Source organism: Sminthopsis crassicaudata, chromosome 3 (assembly GCF_048593235.1).
Source record: "Sminthopsis crassicaudata isolate SCR6 chromosome 3, ASM4859323v1, whole genome shotgun sequence".
Lineage (NCBI taxonomy): Eukaryota > Metazoa > Chordata > Mammalia > Dasyuromorphia > Dasyuridae > Sminthopsis > Sminthopsis crassicaudata.
In genome coordinates this window covers 507,243,250-507,255,982 of record NC_133619.1, presented here as the reverse complement: position 1 = coordinate 507,255,982, position 12,733 = coordinate 507,243,250, and the positions used below count along the sequence as shown (strand labels likewise).

At 36.9% G+C, this 12,733-nt stretch overlaps 1 protein-coding gene across 12 annotated transcripts in view; it reads right to left on the bottom strand.

Annotated features, from left to right (window-relative positions):
- TENM4 (teneurin transmembrane protein 4) overlaps positions 1-12,733 on the bottom strand; it is a 1,584,659-nt gene that overhangs the window by 831,168 nt on the left and 740,758 nt on the right. For 11 of the 12 annotated variants that reach the window (XM_074303958.1, XM_074303961.1, XM_074303962.1 and 8 more), the window contains one exon: positions 11,333-11,442. In XM_074303958.1, the coding sequence (XP_074160059.1) occupies positions 11,333-11,342 (10 nt within the window). In that variant the 5' untranslated portion in view covers positions 11,343-11,442. The remainder of the gene's footprint in view (positions 1-11,332; positions 11,443-12,733) is intronic. The other variant, XM_074303959.1, reaches the window with a different exon arrangement.

Sequence of the window (12,733 nt, the reverse complement as noted above, 5' to 3'; positions counted from 1 at the left end):
AGAATGGATAGTCCATTGGTTATCCCTCAACTCCATTGTGTGATTATCCCATATCCCATTTTTTCTGCTCATACATTTCTCTGGTGTCACCTTTCATGCTGTTTCCTTCCTGGTAATGGGTTGTAGCTGACTCATGTCCACTCTCCCTTCCTTGCTTTTTGAGTTCTGCAAACAGATATCTATCTATCTATATATATATATATATATAAAGTTAACATAAAACATAAGGGACAAAGTTGGTATTAACATAAAAGCATACTCCCTCTACTTCATTTTAGCAAATGGAAAACTACTCAAGTATAAGGTTGCAAGTACTAACAGTTCCAGCCATTCCTTTATATGGTTTTACTTAAATAGTTTGAAGAATTGTAGATCATAGGGGATTCAGCTGTGACTATGCTGGGAGGGGTGCACTATATGATATGTCAAAACATGATGTATTGTTAAAAATAAAAAGCACGTATAATAATTTTGAAAATATTAAAGTACTTTCAAATATGGCAATATGTAGCCAGACTTGTAACCTCTACCTGGACAGAGGCCACTAGAAAAATGCAATGAGAGAGTATTGGTTTGGTTCAAAGAGTTCAGTTCTTTGAAGTAATTCAAAGGCAAAGTGGGACAAATGAATAGAATGTACTTCTGGATGTTATTTGAATAACCAGATGTTAATTTTGGCAAGACATGATTATAATGGACCTGAATAATGCCCCCATTGTTGCAATGTGTTAAGCCTAGTTTATTCTGAGAAATAAAAGGAACAATAATCACGGAGGCAAAAAATTATCACGCCAGAAGAGACATTAAAATATTGAACATTAGAATGCAGAATATAGAATTTTAGAGCTGGAAAGGTCCTTAGAACATGTGTAAAACATGGATTGGGGTGTGTTATAGCTGAGATAGGATTTAGGAAATAAGCTATCAGGACAAAGAATTGTCATGCCAGAAGAGATATTAAAATATTGAACATTAGATTGCAGAATATAGATTATTAGAGCTGGGAAGAAAGGTCTTTAGAACATGTGTAAAACATGGATTGAGGCATGTCACAGCTGAAATATTATTTAGGAAATAAGCTATCAGGATTGGAAGAGATGCTAGAGGGATTTAGTCCAACAGTCTCATGTTACAGATAAGCATCCTCCAAGCCAGATTTTGGGAAGCGACTTGCCCAAGCCCATGCTGAAGAATGAGGTTTAGTTAGAGCCCATATTTATAACTCCTAATCCAGTGCTTTTTCCACCATACCTACTTTCTTTAACCGCAATAGACATGCTGCAATTATTTATGGTATAAAGAGCACAACAGATTCAGTCTACCTTCAGGTAAGAAATGGTGAAGTGAATAGTGGGTCTAGAGTCTAAGACAAGTTCAAATGCGCTCTCGGACACTCACTAGCTATGTGACCTTGGGAAAGTCACCTAATACTGTTTGCCTCAGTTTCCTCATATGTAAAATGAGCTGGAAAAGGAAATGGCAAATCATTCTAGTATCTTTGCCAAGAAAATTCCAAATGAGGTCATGAAGAGAAGAAAGTAACTGAAACAATTGAACAAAAATAACAACAACAAAAAAGAAGTGGGTCCCTGAAATGATGAAAACATTTAAAATTTATGCTGTCTTAAATTTGCAAACTAGAATCCATCTATTAAGCATGTACAATGCAGTTCAATATGTATTGAATACTAAATCCATGAACTTGGAACTGAGGGACTTCAAGGATGAATAAAAAATAGTTCCTACTCTCAACAAGCTTAAGGTCTAGGAAGGGGTTATCCTATGCACTCAAATCATAGGGTATAGTATCACTACAAACCAAGTATTTAATATGCTTTCGTGGGAGGAAGGGAAGATTACTAGAGTGATAGTGATAATTTCTTTTTGGGGACAATATGGGAAGAAACATTTATGCATTTTATCAATACAGGTAAGATAGTAAGGATTGGAGATATAAGCGAGAAGAGGTAGGAAAGAAAGTGTATGAGTATATTCAGCAGAGTATTAAAAGTATGGAGATAAGGAGACATGGGAAACATCGAGTGGACTGAGATGGTTGTGGCGATTAAAAATATCTCACCTCCAATAAGAAAGACTGAGGCAGAGGTATGAGCCAATGGCACTTTATTAATGGGTCCATGGTCTCCCTCTAATGAAGTGGACCTCAGATCTTCCTCATGATCTGAGATCCGTCTCCTTCCAGAGCCTTATTTTTATGGGGCTGGATGTCCAGTCATTTGGGAACAGCTATACAAAATATAGAATAATTCCATTGAATAAGCAAAATATAGTGTCAGCAAAGTTACAAACTGGATGAAGCAAAAAATATTTCTACATAAGATTGATAAGCTTTTCCTTAATTTGGACAGAAGTAAATGTTACAAGTTATCATAGTCAGTGATCTAAATACCATAAGATAGTCATGTGCTCCTATTGGACAAGTGATTGGTCCAGAAGTACAAAAATATTTTTGGAGGATTTTTCATATAATGTCAGCTCTGCCAAGCTGGGCTTGTTCATCATCATGAAGCAAGACAAGATGGAGGACCCTTAGTTAACTATAGAAAATTAAGTTCCTATAATTAAGAAAGTGAACTTAGAATTTGTAGCTCTGGGGCTTTATTATAGAACTTTGATATAATTCTATCAAATTGATTAACATTGATTAGAATAGAGTAGGGGTCCAAAATAAATTACTTTTCTCAATTTAAAGGGGGGTAAATACAGCATATGGTGGGGAAAATGGGGTGTAGGCACCTACTTGTTCACAATTTTGAAAAGGAAATTCTTGCTTCAAGTATGGGTCTGCCTACATGGCCCAATTTCTAGAATCCATGAGCTTATTACTATGAAGGGCAATGATGAGTTTGAACTTTATTCTACAGGCAATAGGGATCTCTAGAAAGTTCCTGAGCAGGGGATCAAAACTCTGCAAAAGGTAAATTGAGGAGATGTGGACAGCAAGTGAAAGCCTATTTCTAGCTAAAATAAGGCCTGATGATGCAGGGCCATAATCCAAGGTTTTGGTAGACATAAACAGAGATAACGTCTGGGGCACAGGTGAAATTATGTGAAGTAAATTGCAGACACAAGTAAAGCAGTGATTATATATAACAAAACACCAGATTGCAATATAATATGAACATGACATGACATAATATAGAGGTAGCACTGCATAGTGGATAGAGAACCAGTTTGAAGTTAAGAAGTCTTTCCTTTTATACTTATTTGTACTTGTATCTCCAGTCCTTATCACAGTGCCTGGCAGATGTGAGGTTCTTATTAAAGCCATGGTACATAATGCAGATTATTGATACTGATTATATATTGATACAGTTTCCTTATATGTAAAATAAATGAATTGCATTCAATGGCCTCGGAAGTTCCCTTTTAGGGATTCCATGATTCTATGTTATTCCTTTCTTGCTATATTCCAGCCATACTACACTGCTCATCCTTCCTGGATGTGATGGCCTCTGACATCTCTTCTCAAACTAGTCTTATTTCATAATGAGATACTTAAGGAGATGCTGCTAGAGAATCACTATTATTAACAATGAGTTGTTATAACTAAGCCCTACAAGAGGGAAAGGTGGCTCTGGATGTGCACATGAAGAGAGAGGCTTAGCTCACCCTGCTCCAGTCCAATCTGCCAGTAAAATATGTGAATAGGTATTCACGATTAACAGACGGGAAGCTGCGGTCTGATTACGCAGGCTTTGGTAATTGAATCCACCAAGGATAATGATGCTGACCTTCCCATTTGGAAATAAACTAGGCATTCAGATTGTAAGTGGCTTTGTGTTAATTGTAATTGCACATGGATGGTGGGTGCATGTAAGAGGACTGCTGGGAGGGCAAAAGATAGGTAAATAATGATCACATTAGACTGTTTTATTAAGAGCAATGGTGATGGCAATACTTATGACAATATTGTCCATAGAGAGAAGGCTTATGGATGCCCCCTCTGGCAGTGGTGGCACTTAATGAAAGCCTGTACTGAATGGAACAACTGAATAATGGGCAAATTCATTCCTGGCATCCCAGGACTCCCTACAATCTGGTGTCACCCCACTTGTCAAACATTATTTGATATGGTTCTACTCTATGCTATCTATGTTGTAGCCAAAGTCAGTTCAAGTCAAGAACCATTTATTAAGCACCTACTATGTGCCAGACATTATATTAAATACAGGGCATACAAAATAGAAGACCTCTTCCTCAAGGAAATCCTTATTCTAAAGGAGTCTAATAGATCTATCTACTATATGCAAACAATAAATACAAAGTATCCCCAATGTCTTACAATATTACAAATTCCCCAATTTTTGTAATTTTGTACTTTAAAAAATTCTTGAAGAGACAATTCCAATAGACTTGGGAAAGGAAATTCCTTCTGCATCCAGAGAGAAAACTATGGAAATAGGATGCAAATCAAAACAAATGACTTGCACCTTTTTTGTTTGCTTTTTTCGCTTTTCTTTTACAATATGGCTAATATGGAAATATGTTGAAAAGGATTATACATGTATAACTTCTATCAGATTGCTTTCTGCCTTGAGAAGGGAGAAGGTAAAGAGGGAAGGAGAAAGAAAAAAATAGGAACTTAAAATCTTACAAAAATGAATGTTGACAACTATCTTTATATGTAGTTGGAAAAAAATACTACTGAAATAAAAAAGGATGCTTGAAGAAAATTTAAAAGAAGCCTGGGAAACAAGAAGAATGAAATGAAGAGGGAGAGAACTCCAGGAATTTGAAGTAGCCAGTGAAAATTTCCAAGGTCAGGAGATGGGGGTCTCTTATTAGAGAAGCAGCAAAGGGGCCAGGGTTTCTGAACTGGAGTGGGGATATTGGGAGCAGGGAGAACAACTAGTAGGCCCCATTATAATGGTTCAGAGGTGAAAGGATGAAGGCCTGCACCAGGCTGTGGTAGCGTCAGAGAAGAAATGTTAGATCAACAGCATTTGGCAACAGATTAGATATGGGGTGGAAGATAGAATGAGGAGATGAGGAAGAAGACTTCTAACTCATCAGCCTGAATGAACAGGAAGATAGAGGAAAGTTAAAAAAGAATGGGGGAAAGATAATGAGCTCAGTTTATAATATGCTAAATTTAAGATTATCTGTAGATCACCAGTTTGAGTGTCCAGTGGCCACCTGGTGATACTAGTTTAGAGAATGGGATGTTGGTTAAGGCAAACAGATCTGAGAATCATCAACATAGAGATAATCAGTGAACCCATGGAACTTGATGAAATCACAAGCAAAATAGTATAGAAGGAGAAGAGAAGAAGCCCAGGACATAAATATGCCTTATTTGACTCTGGGTCTTTGTTCCCATTATTCCTTAGGCCTGGAAAGGTGTCCCTAATACATATGCTTCCCCTACTGAATTAAAGTCTGCATGAAAAATGGAAAGAGAACTGAACTTAGGAAAATCCTGCCTCGGATACAGTAATGTGCAATACTGGTCGAATCATCTGAACTTCTCCATGCCTCAGTATAGTGAAAAAATGGCCCTGATGTCTTCTTCAAAGGGTCTCTTTTAGCTCTAAATCTGCAGTCTTATGAATTCCTACTAACCTTTTGAAGATCTCCTCATATGTCTTCTCTTTCTAGGATCTAAGAGATCCTAGAATTAGAAAAAACCTTGAAGATAAACTAGTTTTCTGATCCAAAAAACATTCATTCTATGATCTTTGTTCAACCCTATTAGGAACTCATAACCCACTTTATACCTCCCTAAATTCTTATATTTTATTTTGTTATATAGTGTTCTTAGTTGTTGGCATAACCCCCTAATGGTCAATATATTGCATGAAATAGCTGTCATTTTTTATTTTAAAATTTAATTTTAATTTTATGGAGTCAAGAGACCTGGACTCAATTCCTGACTGCAAATTCACTAGCTAATTAACCACAGGGAAATCACTAAAAATACCTGAGCCTCAGTTTTCTTATCTTTAAAATAGTTATTAACACTTAAGCTATTTTAGAGCATTATTAGAAAAGGTTACAATATGGGTTGCTCTTTTTCTTCTCCCTCCAGCAGAGTGCCCTGAAAACAGAGGATCCTTATTAAATGTTTGTTGAATTTAATGGAACATACATGGAACACACATATAATGTGAAAGAATAATAACAATTAAAACATGTTAATAATGACTAATGGATATCTTTGTAGCACTGAGGTTTGTACACTGCTTTTACACTCGTATATCACATGATCCTCCCAACAACAATGCAATGCAAGTGCTATTATTATTATCTTCACTTTATAAAGGGGAAAACTGAGGTTCAAAAAGCTGTATGACTTGTTGTCACACAACAAGTAAGAATCAGATACAGAATGTGAGCCATCTCTTTTTGGTTCCTCTATCCATTATAACAGGAACCAGAGTCTACCTAGTCCAGTCAATGGTCATTTTATAAATGAAGAAATGGTTATTCAGGAAAGAGTAGAGTAGAGTAGTGGCTAGAATCCAGGTTTTTTACTCCCTGTTTCTTGATAAATCTAATGTTCATTTCACTCTGCCAGATTTATGTCAGGGACCAGAAGAATTTCTCCTTTGGCTAAGAACATAGAGGTTTTTAGCCTGGGTCTGTGAATTAAAAAAAAATTAATATCTGTATTTCAACATGATTGGTTTCTTTTATAAACCTACATATTTTACTTTATGCATCTAAAAGCATTATTCTGAGGAGTCCATAGGCTTTGCCAGGCTGCCAAAGAGGCCCATGTCACAAAACATAAAATAAAAGAAAATAAAATAAATCAATATCTCTGGAGCCACAGAGAGACCCTGCTATGCCATCCTAACTAACAACTTGGCTTTCCTCCTCTTGGAAGTAAAACCAACTCCTGCATTTTAGCTGAATTACTTCAGAGAGCTTAATTTTTGTTTTTTAGCATTTTTTTTTGCTTGATTTTGTTTTATATATTTTTTTGTTTTCACTGAATTGCCCAATGTATCCTATGTTCCTCCTCATAATCTCAGAATATCCCCTTGGGTAGGCAGGTAGCTAGGTAGTGAATTATTATCTTCATTTTATAGATGAAATCAGGTCCTTCCCTACAAGGGCCTTATCCAGCTACAATTTCCTTCCAGCTTTGAGATAAGGAAGCACTGGCAACTGACATCTAAATGAACCATTGTCTCCTTGCTTTGCCATGCACAATAGTCACTCCCCTGAGGACTCTGTCATTGCCACTTGTCCTTTAACAGAACTGGGATGGATTTTTAAGACCACCAACCCTTAGTGTGCAGAACATGGAGTATTAGGGCTGGAAGGGATGTTTAAACTTATAAAATTTAAAGACTCTTAGGGTGTGGAACACAGAGTATTAGGGCTGAAAGAGAAAGTCAAACATTTAGTATTAAAGCTGGGAGAGATCTTGAGAGTACAGAATCTTAGCAGAACATGGAGTATTAGGGCTGGAGGGAACCTCAGGATATAGATTATTAAAACAGAATAATAGAACAGAAAGAGACCTTAGGACGCAGAATGTTAGGATATAGAACATGCAACATTTAAACTGAAGAGGCCTTAGAGATGATTTAGTTTAATCTCTCCATTTTGTGGAAATAGAAGAATTACAGATTAGAAGAAACTAGACTAGAAAAGTAAAGTGATTAAGACTAAGCAAGCTAATGACTAGGATTAGTCAAATAGCTTTTTTTAAGCACCTACAATGTGTAGGCACTATAAGAAGCAAAGAGGATACAAAGAAAAGTGGAAAAAAAAAAACAAGTAGCATTTAGATTTCTTCAACCTACATTGGTTAAATATTTCCTTATGTGCAAGACTTTCAGGTACAAAGATGAAAATTATTCCTACTTTTAAGAGCTTACAGGCTCCTGTTCTAGTGCTTTTTCTATGATATCATATTTTCTCATCCTTAAATATGCTTTTGCTCTACTTATCACGATTCACCCTTACCTTCAGTGTTCTCTCTTTGGGGAAACCTACCTTCTTGTGTTTTGAAAATCTCTTTTTTACACTGTACATCCTTCATGCTGTCTGAAACATCCTTCAGTTTAGGAATAATACCTTTGAATTTCACTTCTGCCCTCTTCACCTCATCTTCCTAATATCCATTTAAAGCATTAAACAAGAGACTGAGTGGTAGGAGCATGAGCTTTCCCATTGGCAGGCTGCAATGGCTTGGTGACATGCACACCACTGAGCAGAGAGAGGCAGGAGAATGATTGAGAGAAACAGTGTGAGAATTCACACAGGGAAATGAGCACGGAACTACAATTCAATTTGTTATCCATTTGGTGAATATGATAAAAATGGGGCCTAATGGAGGCCATAGCCTTCCACCTGTAAGTCACAGGATGGATTTCTGATTGTATAAATTTGTGGGCCTTAAAGGTCACTGACTGGAAGTATATATTTAAAACCTCTTCTATGCATCTTTATGACAGCTTGCCTGTTTAATGATGGGATGGCCCACAAGGAGGACTTGGATCTCAGCCAGTCTTCCAGGATGGAAGCAATTGGCAGTTATAACACTGCTGTACTAGGTTGCAAAAGCTCTCTTGCAGTGGCTACACCAGTGCTTCATCCATACCAGATGCTTCTAGGGCTGCTGCAATAGAAATCGGGGCTGGGGAGGGGTCTAATACTCTATGATTATTCTATGTTCTTAGGTCCCTCACAGATCTGATATTTTCTGTGCTCTTATATTCTAAAGTTCTCAGATTCTTCTGTGTAATATTCGTTATTCTGAATTTGGTGGGTCTTTCTAGCTTAAATCTTTTATGTTTCAGTATCCCTCCAATATGAAGGTACCGAGGATGCTTTCACTTCTATTAGTCCAGGACCTAAGGTTCCTTTGATAGCTAGCATTCTGATTTTATATGGTGAATAAATGTATGGGGGCAGCTACATGTTGCAGTGGATAGAGCATCCCTCCCTGGAGTCAGAAGGACTTGAGTGCGAATGTGACTTCAGACACTTAACACTTCCTAGCTGTCTGACTTTGGGCAAGTCACTTAACCCCAATGACCATCCCCCCCTCACATATTCACAGAAAAGAAGGAGGGGAAAATGGTGAATGAATGTGTTAAACTAAATCATATAACAGCATGTAAGTAACATGGCATTATGCAAGTGTGAACTTTAAACAAATAATAATCTCAATAATAACAAAACCTAGCATTTGTATACCATGTATCAGGCTGAAAATCATTATTTTATCTGATCCTCACCACCACCCGGAGAGATAGGCACTATTCTTATTACCATTTTGCAATAAAGGACTTGCCCAAAGTCACAAACAGTTAGTAAATGTCTGAGGCTGAATTTTAAATTCAGGTCTTCCTGATTAGTGCTTTATCTGCTTAACTACCTACCTGCCAAATTCAAGAACATAGGCCCTAGGGATAAAGTACCTAATGGCAGAACAGGAAGACTTGGGTTGAAATCTTGCCTTTGACATTATCTTGACTGTGAAAGCATGTACAAGTGATTTCACCTCTCAAAGTTTCAGTTTTCTCATTTACAAAATGGGAATAATCAAACCTATAGTGCTCCATGGGAAAAACTTTGCATATCTTAAAATAGTGTATAATTTTAAGATTATTATTAAAACTGGCATTTATGTTCCAGATACTATGCTTAGTACTTTACAATTCTTATCTCTTTTGATCTTCACAATAATCTTGTGAGGCAGGTAATATTATTATCCCTACTTTACAGATCAGGAAACTGAGGCAGACAGAGGTTAAGTGACTTGCCTGTGGTTACACAATTATTAAGTGTCTGAGGCTGATATTTGAATTAAGGGTTTCTTGACTCCAGGCCCAGCCCTTTATCTATTGAACCATTTAGCTGACAAATATAACAACACAGCTTTCAGGCTAAAGCTCTAAATATTGGAAAAGGAAGACTTAGGTTGAAATCTTACCTCTGCTATCAGTTTAGCTGCATGACAAGTGATTTTACCATTGGGAACCTCAGTTTTTCCCATCTATGAAATGGTGATAATAAAATCTATAGTAGCCACCTACCATGAAGTTAAAATGAAGTGATGTATATAAAACACTTCATATATCTTAATGCACTGTTTAACTGTCAGTTTTTGCTATTCTTATTATAAATAATTACCCCAAATACAACTTTAAGCTTTTTCAGTCTAGCCTTAGGTTTGCATGGGAAATCAGTGAGCCTAGATTAGGTCACATCTTCCTCAGGGAGTCTTTCATAACCTCAGTCCACACTGATCTCTATGGTACTCCTATGGCTCTGGTTATCTATAGCATATAAAATCACTTGTTTCTTGAGAGCAGAGGTATTGTCTTCCATTTTTCTTGCATTTCCTAATATAGCTCTGAGCACATATTAAAAATTAAAAAAAAATCCTTTTGGTTGATGGAAGAGAAGCCCCTGACCAATCTGGAGCTCCCTTCGGTCCCCAGTCATTGGCCCACATATGCTAGATAGTCAATAAAACTGCCAACTCTATGGAGCAGATATCAATGCCTATCCTTATCAGAGCTCCATGAGCAGAAAAGTCTTTCTTCTGGGACCTGGTTTAAGAAAAAATTGCCTCTACAATGTACTTCGATAACATTCCAACTTTTGTGGTAAAGAGATAGCATCGTATAATAGAACACTGAACTGGCAAATCAGGAAGGAATGACTTATTTTCATACATACACATACACATACATACATATACATATATATATATTTGTTTGTATAAAATGCAAAGTCATTAATGGGGTAGGAAGACAACCATGGAGAAGACTCAAGGAAAGAACCAGATATGATAGCTTCCACATCAATGTCACATCTAGACTTAACAAACATGATATACAAGTCACTGACAAAAATGGTGAATATTAAGAACCCAAAGGATTCCTAACATACTCCATTCCTCTATTTATGTAGACATACAGAATCTGATTACTCCTCCTTAGTTATTAACTTTCTGGATCTGAGACCTTTTCTTGCTCTTAACTATGTCAAGCCAGAAAATCTCTACCTTAGACTCTGATGTACTTGTTCTGAGCCCAACAGTTTGTGGCAGCCCTTTAAATCCACTCAGTGTTTCTAAAAGTCCAGACTCCCCACCTGATTAACCCAAACCCATAGTAACTCAAGTCCCTCGATGGCAATGTGGATATTCTGAATTGTGAATGCGTACTTGTAATTAAGTTCACCATCATGGAGATTCACCATCATGGACCTGGGACAGTGATTTATGTGCATGCTTGAGAATCACAGCAACGAAATTCCAAGCCAGAATTCACCAATTAGACAACAGGAAATAAGGGAAAAAAACAATAAAAGAAACTTTATCAAAGAGAAGACCAACCTTGCTCCATGACAGCGGGTTCCAAAGAATTAGCAATGTCCTTGGGCTCTGCAATCTTCTTCCCAATGCCATCTGACCGTGGTTTGTTTAGGAGTAGGTTGTGAATCTTTCTGGAGAAAAGAGAGAATAAAAAGAATGTATGGAAGTCTTCCTTCTCTTTTATCTCTCCCTGTTCAACAATACCACACAGTTCTGAGGAGTCATGCTCCTACCTCTTTCTTGCTTCCATCATAGCTCATTCATTCAATCAATCAAATGCTTAAAAAGTACCTACTGGGTGCTCTGTACTCTTATACAATCAACAAAACTGCAGTAGAGTAGAAATCAGATAGTATATATCTAGAAAAAGAATAGTATATATGTGTAAGATGGTCCATTTTAATCATTTTTAGTAAAGAGACAACTACACTTGGATTCAGAAGAAGCACATTCAAATCCCAGATCTTGCCAATTATTATATAACTATAGACAAATGGCTTAACCTCCTTCAGCCTCAGTTTCCTCACAAATAAAATGAGGATCATAGCACCTGCACATTCACTATATTTTGTTAACTTTATATATAACTGTGAGTCATGATAATTATGATAGTAGCAGTAATAATTTTGTACGACTGTAGGAAAATCACTTAATCATTTTGGGCCTTGGTATCATTATCTCAAAAAAAATTGGTATAATTAAGTCATTTGTATGTACCAAGCTCATCAAATGATCCTAAACCAAGCACCATCATATCCCCAGTGCCTACTTACTCCCTTCCTGTAGCTTTGCTATTTCCATTAATAGTAGCACCAACCTCCCAGTCACTCAAGCTTCTGACCTTCGTCATCTTTGACTCTTTCTTCTCCCTCGTCCCACACACCCAATCAATTAGCAAGCGCTCTTAATTCTACCCCTGTCATATCCCTTGCATCTGTCTCTTCCTTTACACTCCCACTGAAGCTCTCTTAGTTCAGACATTCATCTCTTTGGTCCTATACTCTGGGACAAGCCTCAGAACCTGGTGCCCTACCTTCCCTGTCTTTCCTGTCTTAACTCTCTCTTTCATCCTCCTGGCCAAGTTCCCTTATGAATGCATTGCTCTAATGGGTATCATATTCCTTGCATTCTCAATGGTAGGAGAAAGAATGGAGGGAAAGAAAGTATTTGGAACAGAAAAATATATATAAATTTTAAAATTTATTGCTCTGATCATGCTACTCCTCTCTTTAAAACCTTCAGTGATTCCTCAGTGCATACTGAATAAAGAATATATTCCTGATCATGCCTTTGAAAGGCATGATCATAATCTGAACTGAATTAAATGTAAAGTTCTGCATTTGAAGTAAAAGGGAATCAACAAGATGAAAGGAATTAGAACAACATAGCAGATCATTAGAAAAATATCACAAGGTTTTAGTG